Source organism: Antechinus flavipes, chromosome 1, assembly GCF_016432865.1.
Source record: "Antechinus flavipes isolate AdamAnt ecotype Samford, QLD, Australia chromosome 1, AdamAnt_v2, whole genome shotgun sequence".
Classification (NCBI taxonomy): domain Eukaryota; kingdom Metazoa; phylum Chordata; class Mammalia; order Dasyuromorphia; family Dasyuridae; genus Antechinus; species Antechinus flavipes.
This window is the reverse complement of record NC_067398.1, coordinates 538011062-538029068: the sequence shown is the minus strand read 5'-3', so window position 1 is coordinate 538029068 and position 18007 is coordinate 538011062. Positions and strand designations below refer to the sequence as shown.

The following is an 18007-nucleotide window of genomic DNA, read 5'->3' as shown; positions in this document are numbered from 1 at the left end:
CATGTCCAACTTTTCATGAGCCTAGTTGTTTTACTGACATAGATGCTGAAAAGCTTTGTCATTTCCTTTACCAGTTCATTTTACAGATGAAGAAATCGAGGCAAATAGAATTAAGTGACTTATCCGGGTCTAATAGATATTTGAGGCATTCATGAATTCATGAGGATTTTCCTGATTCTGGCTATCTTATCTATCTATACATATATATATGTACATATGTAGATATGTGGATATATTTTAAAATATAAACATATATATGATATAATGACTATGACAGTGCAAATAAAAATAACAAAAAAAGCAAACCTAAATGTTGGATAATTATAATAATCATTGTCAGCCTCAAAGAAGAGATGAAAAATGAGATACCTCTCTCCTTTTGCTGGAGATATGGGAACTATGGATATGGGATGTTGTAATGAAGCCAATGTATTGGTTGATTGGTTTAACTAATTTTTTCCAATGAAAGTTATCCAAAAAATTACCCAAAAAATTATTTTAAAAAATTTAAAGGAGAAGGCTTAGTTTTCATTTTTGTTTTTCCTCAATGTCTCTCATTTGATTTTTAAATTCTTTTTTGAGTTCTTCTATAAATTCTCTCTGGGCAGGGAGCCATTTCATTACTTTTTGGGATAAAAGAAGCTCTTTTTAACCTTCACCTTCCTGAGGATGACTGCCATCTACTTGTCCCATGTCCATAGAGCCAATTTGATGGGAAGGAGAAGGAGCATAATAATAACTAACACAACACATAAGGTTTTCAAAGTAATACATGTATATGTGATAGATCTTCCTAACAATAGTCTCGATGAAAGGAGACAAGGTCAGGAACTACAGCAATAACCATTTTGTGGCAAGAATAAAATAGATAAAAGATGTTATGGAAACATAATCTTTAAGAAGATTATGGATTATCTGTCATAATCACAGATAAAAGAGAAGGAAGGGTCAAGTAGGGTAGTGCCCTTAACAGACATAAACAGGGTTTTGGAGAAGGGATGATTACATAGAGGAAGAAGATAATCAATTCTACTTTGCATATATTGAGTTTGAAATACCTATGGAATATCCAGTTGGTGAAACACAATAGGCAATGTATAGGGAGGTACTCAGGAAAAGAAATGAAAACTAGATTTATAGACCTAGGAGTTATCTGCAAAGAAGTCATCATTTAATCTTAGGAACTGATGAGACCACTGAGAGAGAGGTGAGAGAAATTATTTTTAACAATTCATGATTTGGGGAGATTCAGAGTTCTCCTTTTCTTTTCTATTTTCTGCCTGACTCTTTGCTTTAATTCTGCTCCTTTTCTCATTCAATATTATAAATGATTTTGCTGAATATGATATTTTAGACTGTAGGCCTAGTTCTTTCGATTGTTGGTAGAGATGATTCCAGAACTTGGTCTTTAATTATGGCTGCTGCTCAGTCCTGTACAATTCTAATTGTAAATCCATCATATTTGAATTGTTTTATTCTTATTTCTTGCAAATTTTTCTCTTTGATTTGGATTTTTCAAAATTTGGCAATAATATTCCTACATTTTTCACAAAGAATTTCTTTGAAGGGGTGAAGAATTTCTACTTTTCCCTCCTGTTCTATCACTCCAGGATAATTTTCTTGGATTTATTTCTTACATTACTGTGTCAAGGTTCTTTTTTTTTTGTTTGTTTTGGTCCCTTCAGGCAGTCCAATTATTCTTATATTTTCTCTTCTTGATCTGTTTTCCAGATATATCATTTTTCTCATAAGATGTTTCACATTCTGTTTTATTTTTTCATTCTTTCTCATTTGTTTCATTATTTTTTGTTCTCTCATAGCTTCACTGACTTCCCCTAGCCCAATTCTAATTTTCAAAGTTATTTTCATCTTTGAAACTCTGTATCTCCTTTTCTAGTTGATTAATTTTTTTCATAATCTTCTTGTTTTTCTTGTTTTTTGTTTTTCCTCAATGTCTCTCAGTTGATTTTTAAATTCTTTTTTGAGTTCTTTTATAAATTCTCTCTGGGCAGGGAGCCATTTCATTACTTTTTGGGATAAAAGAAGCTCTTTTTAACCTTCACCTTCCTGAGGATGACTGCCATCTACTTGTCCCATGTCCATAGAACCAATTTGATACCATCTTCTGTACTGTGCCAAGGTAAGAGTCCTTTGTACGTCAACCTGGTTAGAGTTCTCTGTTATCACCAAACTACTGGCCACAAAGTAATGACTTTTTTCTTCTTTGTCATTAGCAACTCATGAAACTATCTACTGAGGTAAGGAGGGGTATAATCTGCATCTGTGGGAGGAATACTCACAATGTTGAAATTTCAGATTTTTTAAAAAGCTGGGACAATAATAACTCAAATGTAGCACTTAGTTTAATAAGGATTCCTAACAACTCTGTGAAGTAGGTAGCATAACATTCGATCTTCATTTTACAGATGAAGACTTTTAGGCTCAGAAAGATTAAATGTCTTGCCCAAGGTTATATGACTGGTAAATGTCAGCAGCAGTATTTAAATTCAGGCCTTCTGATTCCGATTGCAATGTTATTTCTATTACACTGTATTACTTCTTTCTTTAGCCTAACAGTCCTTCCACCTACATTGCCAGGATATTCATGCTCAAAATGTCTAACTGCAAGATTGTGGGATGAAAGATTTAGTTCTCAGTGGTTCAGTGATCCAAGGTCCCAATAGACTCTGGACAGAAAATGCCATCTTCATCCAGAAAAAGAACTATAGAGATTGAATATAAATCGACATATGTTATGTTCACTTCTTTTTTGTTTTTTTTCTCTTTTGTTTTGATTTTTCTCTCCCAACATAATTCATAAAGAAATGTGAATTTTAAAAGTTAATATTCATGTATAACAAAAAAATAATAATAAATAAAGAAAAAAAAGAAAAAAAATCAATATGTCCAGTTATCCTGATAAAGGCAAATTCACAAAGGCTCTGCCATACCACTCACAACATTATCAAAGGATGACCCAAATACTTACTCCAGCTGCTGGACTTTGGCCATCTCGGATCCATAGATAAGACACAATTCCTTGGTCATCAGTAGACCTTGAACCATCCAGAATAATAGTGTTATTGGGAAGCACAAGGACATGTCTGCCACCAGCTTGGGCTCTAGGAGGACTGTTGTTTTCTAAGCCATGTGGAATAAAATGGAAGCAAAAATAATTTCACTCAAAACATTGATGATGGAAATTATAACCATCTAGAGCATATTAAAAAATCCATGCTTAATTTATTTTGTAGCTCTATAGATATAAGACAGTCAGTAAAAAGGAACCCACTACTCCCTTAGGCAGTTGATTCCACTTTTGGACAGCTCTCATTATTTGGAAACTATTCCTTCCATTAGCTAAATAAATAATGATAATGATGATGAGAGCTAGCATTTATATAGTATTTATCCTGTGCTAGGCATTGTATTAAGCATTTAAAAATATCTCATTTAAACCTCAAAACAACCCTGAGAGGTAGATCCTCTTATTATCCACATTTTACATTGAGGAAACTGAGACTAATAAGAGGTTAATATCTTGCTCAGGTTCACACAGGAAGTAAATATCTAAAGCTGGATTTAAACTCAGATCTTGATTCCAGGCCTGAGCTCTATCCATTGTGCCACCAAGCCACCTAAATCAGTCTTTCTGTAACTCCTATCCCCTGGTGTGGGTTCAGCCATCTGAAGACAACGGTTACATTACATTACATCCCCCTAGCATTTTCTCTTCTCTAAGCTGCCTCCAGCTCCAGCAGCCATCTTTACATGGCCTGGTCTCTCCTATTCCCTCATTTTCTTGGTTGCCCTATGTGAACTGGCCTTTCTTTGTCCCTCCTAAAACATGATTCCCCAGAATGAGCTATTATCCTCCATGTGAATTCTGGGGAACACTTCACTCGCATGACTTTGTATCTCCAGTGCTTTAGCATGGGGCCAGAACATAATAGGTGCTTAATAAAAGCTTACTGACTGACTGACTGACTTATTGACTGTCAGTAAGTCCCTGTGAAAATGGAAACTGAGACTCCTAAATGTGTGTTTGGGAAAGGTGAAGGGAAAACTGCTTAGTAAAAGGAGACAGAATGAATGCTAAGGAATAGAGGTACACCAAGTCCCCAAGTCCTAGAAGGTTAGATGTTGAAATACTGAGGAAAAGGAGACTAAAGGCTCAAGGCTAATTTTCCTCCTTGGGATGAACTCGACTTTTAACTGTACTCCAGAAAAGTTCCTGTATGTGCTTTTCCTTTTACAAAATCATATATTTGTGTGAATCTGGGCAAAACACTCAGTTTCCCTGACCTCAGTGCTCTCATCTGTAAATTGAGTCAGATAGGATAATCTCTGAGGTGCCTTCAGTTCTAGATTAGCGATCCTATGTCTTGTTATTCCACCAATATCTTTCTGAAACAAGCAAGTTTATACCAAATTCCCTATGAATTTGAGACCTGGAACTTAATTTTTTTTTTTTAAATTCCCTTAGAAGAGTAAGATGAGTAAGAGCAGATGGAGCTTCATTTTGCCTCTCCCATCTCCCATACCATAATGATCAAAATGCCTCAATACAACATTTAGGACCAAAGTTAAGAAGCATCTCAGCTTACCTTCCCTGACAGCCACGGAGAGAGTAGCCATGCTGCTCAAGCCCTGGCGGTCCTTCACTGTCAGTCGGAAGTGGTAAGTGCCAACCTGAAGTCCGGTGACTGTGGCTACAGCTTTGTCAATGTTTTCCATCTCCACAGCACTTGGGCCACTGGAAGAAAATGATGGAAATAACCACTTGGGGCGATTCTGCCAGGTATTATTATCCTTTTAAACTATCTTATTTTTCAGTGGGAATATGCATTAGCTAGAGAATTCATAATGGACTTTGACTGAAAGAAGATGGTGGCTTGAATTGTATGTTGCAAGTTTCATCAGCCATTAGAACGTATCTGTTGGATTTCTGGAAATAAGGTACCTAATGATCTGTTAGTAAAATGATCTGGCCTTTAGATAATGAGACTTCTATATAAATAAAAACAAGAAAATTAATGAGAATAATGTAAGGAGTGGAGTCTGAACATAGATATTAGTCCTGGCTTGGTCAATCATTAGTTCTGTGACCCTGGGCATATGAGGACATTGGATTAAATGATCTCAAAGTTCCCCTTTCTAGTCTCAAGTTCTACAGTTCTCTCTTTTCAGGGTGAGGTTATAATGATACATACTATTGTCTCCCACATTCTCAGTTATGCAATCAGTCAGTAAAATTTCTTGTACCAAAGGTCAAGATGAAAATAAGTTTACCTTCTCAACCAGCATCTCCTAGAGGCAGCTAGGTGGTCCAATGGATAGAGCACAGTGCCTGGAGTCAGGAACACCTGAGTTTAAATCCAGCCTTAGATACTCACTAGTTATATGATTATGGACAAGGCACTTACCCTCTGCTTATTTAATCTACTGGAGAAGAAAATGACAAACCACTCCAGTACCTTTGCTTTTATCTAGAGAGTTGAACACAATACACAGACATACATCTGCAATTTAATCTAAAAATATATTAAACTCAGTAGACATATGTGCAGGAAAGAGGAAAGAAATATAAAAGGGAGCCTAAATTTGGGGAAAAAGTTGTTCGACCATGTCTGAATTTTCATGACTATATTTGGGTTTTCTTGGCAAAGATACTGAAGTGATTTGCCATTTTCTTCTCCAGTAATATTTTATTAATGTAATATAGCTTCTAGGGGAGACAGCAATAATTTTAAGGTCCCCTGACCTTAGGGAGCTTCTGTTCTAACTATCTGTCACAGATTCTAAATCTTCTAGCTCTAGAATCTGTGATCCTGAGACCCTCTGATCTAAGAATGGATTGTTCTGTCAATGATTGTAAAACTCTTCTGGCTTAGGAATATAATAATATTTCTTCCCTTTCACTTTAGGGAATCTCTCTAACCTTAGGATGCTATTGTTCTAACAATCTTGTCTATCAATGATTCTCAAGTCTAGTTATTAATTATTTTGTCTTTTCTAGGTCTGAACAAAGAATCATATTAGGAATTTTTTAGATTCTTAGATAAAGATGAGTTGTTGCTATAATGAAGGGGTAAGAACTGGACCCCATGGTTTTTATCAGCATAGGGATTTCCCAGGGAACGAAATGCAAGTTAGCACACTTCTCTGAAAGTTATAGATAGACAGAATTGCACAAAGCCTTTAAAGGTCTAGTTATACAACCAGTATGGGTCAGAGTGGGACTTTGTTCCAGGTTTTCCTGGATCTGAAACTAGCTCAGTGGTCACCACACCTGCTGCTCCTTGTGCCTGGAACCATAAATGAATTACATAGGCCCCAATTATCATGCTACAATGAGGCACTGCATTTCATTTTGCCCAATATATTCAGGGCCTTCCTTGCTCCTTAACTTACAAAGATAATGGCTTTTTTCCCTTCTTTCTTTATTCTGATCAGCCTTGACAAGGTTTCAGTCTCACTTACTCCTATCTCTAATTTTTTTTTATTTTTATTTTTATGAGAGGTAATCAGGGTTGAGTGACTTGCCCAGAGTTACTGAACTCAGATCCTCCTGAATCCAGGCTCAATGCTCTATCCATCTAGTTGCCCTTTCTCCCTCTAATTTTCATCCACATTCCCTATGAACTTCCCATCAGCATTTACCTCTCTGTTTAATTCTTCAACTCAGCCTGAATTAAGAAATGAAATATGTTGCTGCTCAGTGAAACCAGGAGGCAGCTAGGGCTTTGCATGGAGAAATGAACTTTAGAGAAAACCAACACTCTGCTCCAGAGTAGAAATTTCCCAAGATATGCTTCCTGCCTCCAGGTGGTTATACTCCAGGCGACTGCTGCCCCCTTCTTTCTTTGCCTTTCCCTTTTTTCCTCGGACATAAACTCTCTTGTTTATGGCCATGGGGCTCTTTAGAGCATTTAAAATGTGTTACCTGATATTTTCCCAGTGATAGAAAATGATGCCTTGGTCATCAGTGCTTCTGCTTCCATCAAGGACCATGCTTTTCACAGGGAATATCAGCTCTTTATCTGGACCAGCCACAGCTACAGGGGGACTATTGTTTTCTACAATAAACAAAACCAGAATGTGAAAACAAGTACTTTTAAAACTATATTACCAATACTCAGATTCTCTTTAAAATGTTGGTTCTGAATTAATTTACATCAATTCACATAGTAATTGAACCCTCGGAACCACCAGCATTCAGTTTCATGTGAAAAAAATAATAAAAGTCCTGTTAAAATAGATTTTTAAAACACCAATCAACATTTATTAAGTGTCTGCTCAATGTGTCAGACACTGTATTAAATACTGAAGATATAAAAAGAAGAAAACAAAAGTTTCTGTCCTTAAGGGGCTTATAATCTAATGGGGGACACAATATACAAACATATTCAAAGCAAGTTATATTCAGGATAGATTGGGAACAATTAACAGAAGAATGATATGAGAATTAAAAGAATTTGGGGAATTTTGTTGTTGTTCAGTTATTTCAGTCATGTCCAACTCTTCATGAGCCCATTTGGGTTTTCTTGGCAAAGATCTTGAATTGAAGTGCTATTTCTTTCTTTAACTCACTTTAAAGATGAGGAAACTGAGGCAAAACCAGGTTGGATAATTCACCCAAGGTCATATAGCTAGTAAGTGCCTGAGGCCAGATTTGAACTCAGGAAGATGAGTCTTTCTGATTCCAGATTCATTCTATCCAGGGAAGGCTTCAGTAAACAATGGAATTTTAACTGGAAATTAAAGCAAGGGAGGTCAGTAGGCAGAGTCAAGGAGGGAGAAAATTCTAGATATAGGGAATATATCAGAGGTAGATGGAATGCACCTGGCAAACCAGGTCCCCAACAGGTCTAAACATATGGCAATCAAAATAATCTGAGAAAGCTAACTTCCTTTTTCTATGCAATCATGGTTGATGGAATTTACATTATGACTGAATTAACTTATGGTAATAAGACAGGGAAAACTTAAGTTTCCATCAAGGTTATCTCAAAGGTTGTTGTGACTGTCTTTAACTAGATGAGATGAGATAGATGAAGTAACAATAGACTAACTTCAAGATAATCTGGGAATTTGTTACATCTAATAGCCATTTGGGCTTCTTCAGGACAAGGGCAGAGAGCAGGTTACTCTGAAATGGCCCACAGTAGCAACCAGACATGTCATACAAAATATGGAAGTTCTAGAGTTCACATTGATCATTGGGTGAACTAGTGAGTACTGGGCTCCAGTAGGATTTTGTTCATTTCTGTCTAGGACAGGTCAACAGATTTTAACTGTACTGTATCTTGTTTTTTTATAAAAAGAAAATTCTCCTTTCCTTTGGATTCACTAAGAAAACAGGAATAGACGTAGATTCCCTTTCTTCCCCAAAAGAAAAAGCTCCACATGCCATTTAAGGCAGCAGAGCACTTGAGGCATTATAAAGTAAAGCATTTAAGAAATGGAGTAACTCAGAGTGGTCAAGTGTTACAGGGTTAGAGTCCTGGATTTAGGATGAGACAGACCTACATTCAAATCCAGCTTCAACCACTTAACAGACATGAGACTGAGAAAGTCACTTAACTTCTGTCTGCTTCAGTTTCCTCCCTTGTAAAACAGAATAAAGTAGACAATAATATTTGTACTTAGATTCAGAGAGACAAAAATCTAACATTAAAGTCAAATACAATCACAGATTAAGAACACAGATATGTACTATTAAGGGATACCCTGAACTTGTCTTTTTGAGGTGCTATCTTTTCCATAAATACTGGACCCAGAGTATACAGGAGGCCCTGAATGTATCAAGGATAAAGTCTCTGAACCTCTCCAGCTGATATAATTTGTTGTTTGCACTCCAAGTTGAACTCCCTGTGTGTTCTTAGTAGTCAAGACAGGTGCCAGACAATCGGCACTTGGCTTGTGCAACTGAAACCTTTGTAGATAAACAGAACATATTATCATTATGGTCTAGCAGCTTCCAAGACAAAAAAATGAGATTTTGACCATCACTTTACTCCTCCCCTTTGGAAAGGATTTTGTCCTTTTCCCACCTTATTGCACCTTTCCTTTGCCATGCTTCTTTAAGTGGAGATTTGTGTTTCCTCCTCCCTTTGTTTTACTGTCATAAATTTGGAAATTTTTTAATGGATTGTGAACTCTTTAGGTTTATATATAATTGCATAAATTTCATGAAGTTGGGATTGCTTAATGACAGTACATCAGAAATGAAGAAACTAAGATAAAATGACAAATAGAAAAACAAACAGAAATATAGACAGTCAAGGGTTAAAACACTGATATGCATATGTGTTCGCGTGTGTGTGTATGTGTGTAACTCTGATATGTGTTATATATATAAATATATAGACAGACAGAAAGATGGAAGACTGATATAATAGTTGTAAAGTGTTTAAAATACAAGTAAATGCTAGTTGTTGTTGTTATCATTACAGTACTCATATTTAGCTTCTTTCCAAAAAGTAGCAAGGGCAAGAAAAAGTGAGTTTTATTTTTATAGGTATATTAATTAGATGTAGGTTGGCTACTTCTTATGACATCAGAAGGAAAGACACAGTTTATTTAAAGGTATCAAAGGCAAAATTATACTACAGAATATTGGACAAGGGCTCAGCTGACCCTGGGGATTGAGAATGGAAAAGGAAATACAATTCTAGATATCAGTAGAATGATAATCCTCAGGAACCTACTTACAAACAGAAGCTAAATTATCTAGTCAATCTACTTCTATCTGGTCACAGAATATCTGGCTGTCTAGTCATAGTGTCTTAAAGAAACCCTTCTGAAAAATGCCTGTATCACTGAGTCAGAAAAGTAAAATATTTATATCCATATCAAAGGATTCTAGATTTCGAGCCAGAAGAGATTTTAGAGGACATATGACTTAATCATCTAATTTTATATGTGAAATCTGAAATTGGAGTAACCTTGAAGATGGTTACATAGTGATATTTCATCCCAGGATTTGGAAATTAAAATTATAATGGAACTCTGCATCTAAAAGCAAAAATTGCTTTTAATTTAGGACCCATGTCTACTGCCTCAATTGACTGCCCAGCTCAAGGGTCTAGGGTGAATTCTTCTCTGCTCAGAATCAAATCCAAGATATTTCCATCCTCACGTACCAGGTTGGACAATTACAGTGACTTCAGCAGTGGATTGCTGTCTTGATGAATCTGTGATCATCAGCTGAAATGTATAATCTCCTTCCTGCATTGCAGACAAATGAAGATATGGTGTCCTCACTCCCTGGGCATTTGATAATTAAAAAAAGAAATAAAAGACAAATGTAGAATTATAGATAATATACATAAGGGATCTAATAAAAAATATGTTATACAAAATTGACAGATTTAATAAAGATATTTTGCTGAAGCAAAGGATGTTTGTATGTCTTTTGGGAATTGGGGCTGAAAATCCAAAGCAGCAGAAACTTTCAGAGGCAGCATTTTATTCATTTGGCTAAAATAATTAAAACGGCCACTTTCAGTTTTAATAGATGGTTATCTTTTCTGTTAGTAATGAAACCAATTACTTCTTCCATCTAAATGTCAGATGATTATTAAATATTTACATTGTCTGACTGTTCAACTCCTATTACAATTTCTTTATTGTCCTTAATAAGAGAACAATTATATAAAGTTTTAAGCACTGAAGAATGCCTTTCACATATTACTTCTTTTAATTCTCATAGCAATGTAAGGTAGGTGCTATTATTGTTGCCATTTATAAAGAAAGAAACTGAGGCTGAGAGAAGTTAAATCACTTGACTAGTCACACATCTAGTAAATATCTGAAGCAGGATTTGAACTCAGGTCATCCTGACTATCCACTATACCAACCAGCTGCCTTGTTTCCCCTGCAAATATTTCTTCCTTGAAAACAATACCAAGAAATTTATAGATTGTAGACTTTTGGAGCCAATAAGGACTTTAAAGATAATCTAGCACAATCCCCTCACTTTATAGATCAGGAAACTATGGTCAAAAACGGTGTACTATCTTGCCCAGGGTCACATGGCTAGTTAGTGGTAATTCTGGCAGCTGAAATTAAAACAGATTTCCAAGTCTAGCACTCTTTCCACCATAACGCTTTGTATTTCTTGGTTAATACCTCGGCCATGTATATACTTACAGCTTTCTCTATATTTGTGTTTTATTCCTTGAGTATCTATATTTCTCAATCTATTTCTCTATCATTCTGTCTGTTTCCTTGTTTCAGTTTATATGTATCTCTGTGTCTCAATCTGAGTGTATTTTATCTTGATTCTGCTCTGTCTCTGGATCTGTGTAACCTTTGTGAATCTCAGTTTCCTCCTCTGTAAAATTAGATGTGGCTACATGATATAGAACATTCTATGACTCAAAAAATTCTTCCTTAATGCTGACTTTAATGCTTGAGTAGATCCATGATCTCTCCAATAGTACAGATCACTACGCAGCCATCCCTTCTCTTCCTGTACACCTCTTGTCCATATCTTTCTGTGAATATTCCAGAGGGTGTCCATCCAGTGTGCTGAGTTCTTATCTATTGATCCTACCATTATGAATGTATGTGCATGAACTGTCCATCCCTCAGTGTTGACAGATGCTCAGTCCCCCTTTCCAAATCATGCATCCCTTTGATGATTTTTTTATCTACTCCTAAAGATTTTTCAATGGTAATGCAATGTGCAACTTCTTCTACCCTATCTTGCAGATCACCACTGCCATTTAAATAGTCAATCATTTTAGTTCTTCTGAGATTGCTGCATTACCCAATTCAACAGGTCCAATTCATTGTCTATTTCTTATGTCTGTTCAAGATAAATGCATTGACAGACCAGCTGTATGAGCTGTCCATCCAATTGCATATCATAGTCTGATCAAAAAGTATTTTTACCCTACGTTTTTTCTTTCTGTTCAGAAAATTAAGCCTAAATATTTTAAATAATTATTAATCTCATTTAGGAAGTTCTGCTTGATATCAGGGCTTGATATAATCATCACAATACCATCCGTAAGACAAACCTCTCTATCTCTAAGGAATCCCTCTTCCATTTAGACTCTGTATTAATGGCAAACAACTTAGGCAGACATTCTACTCCCTGTTTTAAGCTTCACTTAAGGTTAATAGTCAAGGCTTAATGAATAAAGTTATATTTGATGCATTTGATTTTAACATTCAGCATCTTGTTAGAATGACATATTGTTCTATAAAATGAAATATTTTTAATAGCAAAAAATCGATACACACAGTGCTTTGTTATATTCTCTACAATTATATTTCTTCAGGGATGCTGGATCAGGGGAAGAGATTTAGAGTTAAAACAAGCTTCAGTTGTCAGTTAGTCTAAAACCTTCATTTTGCAAATGAGGAAACTGAGGGTCAAACTAAGATCTAGAGATAGGAAGTGAGATTTGAAGTCAAGTTTTTTGCCTTCAAATGTAGTTCTCATTCTGCTATGCTAGGAGAGAATATAGTTTTCACAATAATACCTTTTCCTTTGCATCCCTTTAACAAGAACGTTCTTAACATGTAAAAATATTCTAAGAAGACTGTGTTAAATAAAATAAAATTTAAAAAAAAAGAAGACTATGGAGAGAATTGGCAAATGAATCACTATTGATATTCTCTCAGAGCCTTTTCAATAGTAATAACAGCCATGATTTTTTCTGAGCTTTTGGTATCTTTCCTTCTTTCAAAAAGCTTCAATTTGATTCCTCAATACTCTCAAGGTTGTGCCACTTGTCCCTGTTTGTGTAAACCCAGAACAAGCCTAGTTCAACTGCTCTTTCCATCTTTGCTCATGTGAGTCAAGACATCAGCATTGTGATATCATTGCTCTTCTTCAAGAATGAAGGATGAACAACTGAAGATTCAGGTACAATTCTTCAGTATTAAGAAAACTCAAGTAAAACTGAAGAAGATGAAAAATATAAGACAGAAGAGCAACAGCACTCTCTCAAAGGGTAAAAGAGGTAGATCTACTAGGGCCTAAAGAATGGATTTGAGACAGTCACCCTAATGGACTAAGCACTTTTCTTTCTCTTCCTTTCCTTTCCACTGCTCCTTCCCTCCATTCTTTCTTTCCTATAGGGTTTAGATCTTAAACCAGCATGCAGTTTAAGAAAGCTCATTTCACAACGTAATTTCAAAATGAGGGAAGCTATAGGTTGTAGTTCTACCCCTGTATAGGACCAAGGGAAGACCTAAAAGTGTTTCAAATTCTTCCTTAAGATTTGAAAAAAGTGAGAGTTTTATACCATCTCACAAATTCATCACACTGAAATGACAAGTTACAGGGGAAATTGGACTTGATTTCAAGTCTCAGGATGTGGATTTGAATCCTGGTTATGCTGTCTCATTGCAATCCTGGGCAAATCACTTCACTGTCTCAGACTCAGTTTCCTCATCTATAAGAACAAAGTGTTAGAATAGATGACTTTTAAGGTCCCTTCAAGTTCTAAATCCCATTGTCTCATGCTCCCAAGTGTTATTCCTACTTCTTCATAGAGCACTTGGGGATTGTGAGGTTGGAATCTCTATGTGAGGGTCCCAATGGCAGAATCACAGAATCTCAGAATTGAAAGGAACTTCAGAGGCCATCTATTCCAACTTGTGCTTGAATAAGAATCCCATTTGCAACATGTTTGATAAGTGGTCATTCAGCTTTTGTTCAAGGAGGAAACAAACCATTACCTCCCAAGGCAAACTATTCCACTTTGGTAAGCTCTGGTTATTAAGAAGTTTTTCCTTATATCAATCTTTTTTTTTTTTTTTAACAACTTATACCTATTGCTTCTATTTATTACACCAAGCAGTTGAAAGTATATTATTCCCTCTTCCAACCCTTCAAATATTTGAAGGCAGCTATTAGAAGTTTTTCCTTCTCCCTAATTCCAACTAATTACTATATGACATGAACTCATCATCCTTCACCATCCTACTAATCCTTCTTTGAACAGTCTCTACTTTACCAATAGACTTCCTCAAGTGTGATGTCCAAAACTGTCTACTCTCAAGGTTTTTCTGAAGAACTCTAGAAACAATTATGAGACATGGAAGACACTGGCACAAGACTATTCAGAATAGTGTGTCCTCATCAAAGAAAGTGCTATGCTCTATGAGCAAAATAAATTTGTAATAGCTCAAAAAAAAGTGAGATGGGCAAATTTATAGATATCTTCAAATGTTCATATAAACTATCTGTACCCAATTTGTAGTGAGCCTCTTGAACTTGCATTGGTCTTATCAGCCACATTGCTACTTTGACCCCAATATATTGATGTCATGGTTCTCTTCAAGAACAAAGAATAGCAATCAAGTACCAAGTCCAAAACTGAGTACAATAATTCAAATATAGTTTGACTGGGACATTTTGCTTATCTTTATATAGTCTAAGAACACACTAACTTTCTTGGTTGAAATATTAAACTGTTAACCAATGCTGAGCTCCATACTCTTGAATCTAATCTATCTCTTGCTTTCTACTTCAAGTTCCCCAATCTACACTGTATTCTGCTATTAGAATATAGACTTATTGAGAACAAGGAGTATCTTGCTTTATAATTTATAATTTATAATCGCAATGCTTATCACTTTAGAAAATGCCTAATAAATGCTTTTTCATTCATTCACTCATTGAGGAGGCAGGTGGGACTGAGCTACTAAAACCACTAAATTTTTACATGTGAAACTTTTACAGTCCCATACATTCATAATTTTAGGAGTGCTGCCTTCCTCTTTCAACATTCCTAATACATAAGAACAAAGACATTTCTGAATTCATTTTCATAAGCCCCAAAACAAAATCTAGATTCAATTGATGAAAAATAGAGGCAAATTCTTCTGACACCCACAAACAAGAACTTACCTGCATGGCTACTACTTTACTCTTACTATGTTGGCTCAGAGACCATTCATAGCTAACAATCTGGTGGTCATCGCTGCTCTGGTTTCCATTGAGGGTGATGAAATTCTGCGGTAAAGTTATCACCTGATTTGGTCCAGCATTAGCAAGGGGTGGGTAGTCCACAGGTTTGTTGACTATTAGTAATGCAGTAGTAGAATTTGCAGCTCCATCTGAATCTATTACTGTTAACCTATGGAAAGGAGAATGAGAGGGAGAAAAAGGGAGAGGAAGAAAAGGAGAAAGGGAGAGGAATTAGAAAAGAGGTAAGGAGAAAAGAGGGAAGAAGAGGGAAGAAAGAGAGGGAGGGAAGAAAAAGAGAAAGAGGGAGGAGAGTGAGAGGGGAGGAAGGAGAAAGAGAAAATCCATTATGTTGGTATTGGGAAAACTTACCTACTTCCTAAATTTTAAACTTAGATGCCTGTTCCACTTATGGTTTATAGCTTTCAGAGTTAGACTATACAATAAGTAATTCTGTTAGGAATTTATTGAGGTAAAAGAGACAAAGAATTTTAAAATGGAACTAAAGCAGGGAAAAGCCTGAAGATATTTTGAATGTAAAGAAGTACTTTCCATAGGGTTGAGGAAAAGGTGATTAATCATAAAAATGGAAAAGGTGTTTCTGAAAGATAATCTTTTGTTTAAATAATAATAATTTTAAGACCAGTATTCTAGATCCCAGCAGAGTAAGAAATAAATATTTGCATCCAAAACAATATTAGGTACTCAACAGATTTTTGCTTGACAATTGACTGCTACCAGAGTATGCTGTCCTGTGCAAAGAAAATTAACATCATAATTAGAGCTTGAAGGGAACTTAGAAGTTATTTATTACAAACTTCTCTTTTGAATCCAGTAAAGTGAAATTTAGATATATTAAATAATTCCTCTAAGGTCACTCAGGCAGAAAGTATCAGGAATCGAACAAAGCCAAATCCTCCAAACTTAATGCTCCTTCCACTATATCATGTCACCTAGACAAAGCTTCTGCTTTATCAATAATTTACCTTCTATTACAACACTGTTAAAGGAAAATCGTATCAAAGGACATCTTGACAACAGAATGAAAACAATAAACTAATCTGAGAATGAGGTAAATTATTTCAGAATTTATTAGATCAAAAGATCTTAGAGTAGTACTGTTTCAGGTTCTCTTCAGGGAGAGGTCTTTGGTGGTCCAGGAGAAAAAATCTGGAAAGAAGCCAACATATAAAGGAGCTAATGCTTTGGGCATGACCTTATTTCCAGCTTGCTACACTAATAACTTTAAAGAATTTCCCCTTGGGTGACAGTGAGTATTCTCTCTTTGAGCTAATATATCTCACTCCCAGCAGGAAAGCTCATTCACTTGGTTTATTGTTTGGTATATTCTCATCTCTCTAATTTCTGTTTGTGATCAGCTTGATTAAATGCATTTATCTGCTATTCAAGAGATATACATGTGTGTATATGTGCATGTCATATATGTATATACATATTATATAAATGCATATACACACATTATACACACACAGCATTTTATGTAATTAGAATTTGGTAGAATCAAGTCTTTGGATATTACTTGGGGCACTTTTTCCTGAGTAAGAGATAAAAGCCAAAAGCAACTTGAAATAAAAATTGTGTGTGTGTGTATGTGTGTGTGTGTGTAGGTATATATAGATTGTGTGTATGTGTATACACACACTTGTGTATATATATTTTATATTAGTATCTCCTTTGTGATGAGAAGATAGTCTCTTGGCCCTAATCTCCTGTTCCTCTCTTGGAAGGAATCAAATTTTCCCTTGGAGAGGAGTGACTGAGAATCAAAGATCTGTCTTTCCTTGTAAATTATATTTAGACAAACTCATGTGGATGTACATGTAACTTATATTGGTGAAACCCATACTCTACCACAGTAGCATATACTTAGAGCTCAGAAAGGCCCTCAGAGGCCATCTAGTTCAACTTCTCATTTTTAGAATTGAGAAAATTGAAGCTTGACAAGGTTAAGTGACACAGGCAACATGTGGCAGAGTTAGGATCTGAACTTTAGTCTTCTGATTCCAAATACAGTGAAAGAGCAATTGGTTCACAAATTTGACTTTAGAATGTAAAAAGAATTTCAAATCAATTCATTCTGTTTCTGGGAAATACAACAACAAAATCTACCATGGTTTCCTTAAAAACTTGGCATTTACCATTAAAAAACAGCTAATATTTCAAAAGTTTTTTTTTAATTCATATCTTTCAGCTATTGACTGAAATTGTTTTTTTCCCCACTTTGCTTTAAAAGAAAAATAAACATCTTGACTCTACTAATTAATTTTTGATTTTTAGTTGTTAGAAGCTCTGTTTACTTTTTTGGAGCTTTTTTTTTTTTTTTTTTTTTTTGGATAGTATGTTATCTAAGTTAACTCTTTTATGGTATAGATTGCTAGGAACTGGTTATGACATGAAACTAACTAGAGCCTTTCAGGTAGGGCAAGGAAAAACCCATCTTTGCCTTTTGAGAAATTCTTCTATTTGTAATGGAAACAGTAAAAGAATAGAGATTTCCTAGAGAAAAGCAGAGCCAGACTTAACCAGAGTTGAACCCCGTGCACTGATACAGGATAAGGCTGGTGGGGAGAGTACCCCTTTAAACAACTATACACCATTTCTACACTTGTAAGTCCTCTGTCAACCCAGGCCATGTCAGGAGAGTAGATCCTAGAAGAGGGTGAGAGAATGAACTTACCGACCAGCAGAAGGAAGGGATCAGATTAGAAAAGCTAGCTAGAAGGGCCTTTTCCACACTATTTCTTGTTATTGTTGGTGGTCCTTCATTCTTTATTTTTAGAATTTTTTAAAAATAGTTTTTTATTTGCAAAAATAATTTTCAATATGCACTTTGCCAAACTTGTATTCCAAGTTTTTGTCCCTCCCTTCCCCTCACCTCCCTCTCTTAGACAGCAAGTAATCCAGTATAGGTTAAACATGTGCAATTCTTCTAAATATATTTTCACATTTATCATGCTGCACAAGAAAAATGAGATCAAAAAGGGAAAAAAATGAGAAAGAAAGAAAAGCAAGCAAACAACAACCCAACAGGTGAAAAGGCCACTGGCCACC

At 35.6% G+C, this 18007-nt stretch overlaps 1 protein-coding gene across 2 annotated transcripts in view; it reads right to left on the bottom strand.

Annotated features, from left to right (window-relative positions):
• The window catches only part of KIAA0319 (KIAA0319 ortholog), a 129945-nt gene that overhangs the window by 33984 nt on the left and 77954 nt on the right, over positions 1 to 18007 (bottom strand). For both annotated transcript variants that reach the window (XM_051970605.1, XM_051970606.1), the window contains 5 exons: positions 14879 to 15107; positions 10149 to 10272; positions 6947 to 7079; positions 4608 to 4756; positions 2990 to 3141 (listed from right to left, as the gene is read on the bottom strand). In XM_051970605.1, the coding sequence (XP_051826565.1) occupies positions 2990 to 3141; positions 4608 to 4756; positions 6947 to 7079; positions 10149 to 10272; positions 14879 to 15107 (787 nt within the window). The remainder of the gene's footprint in view (positions 1 to 2989; positions 3142 to 4607; positions 4757 to 6946; positions 7080 to 10148; positions 10273 to 14878; positions 15108 to 18007) is intronic.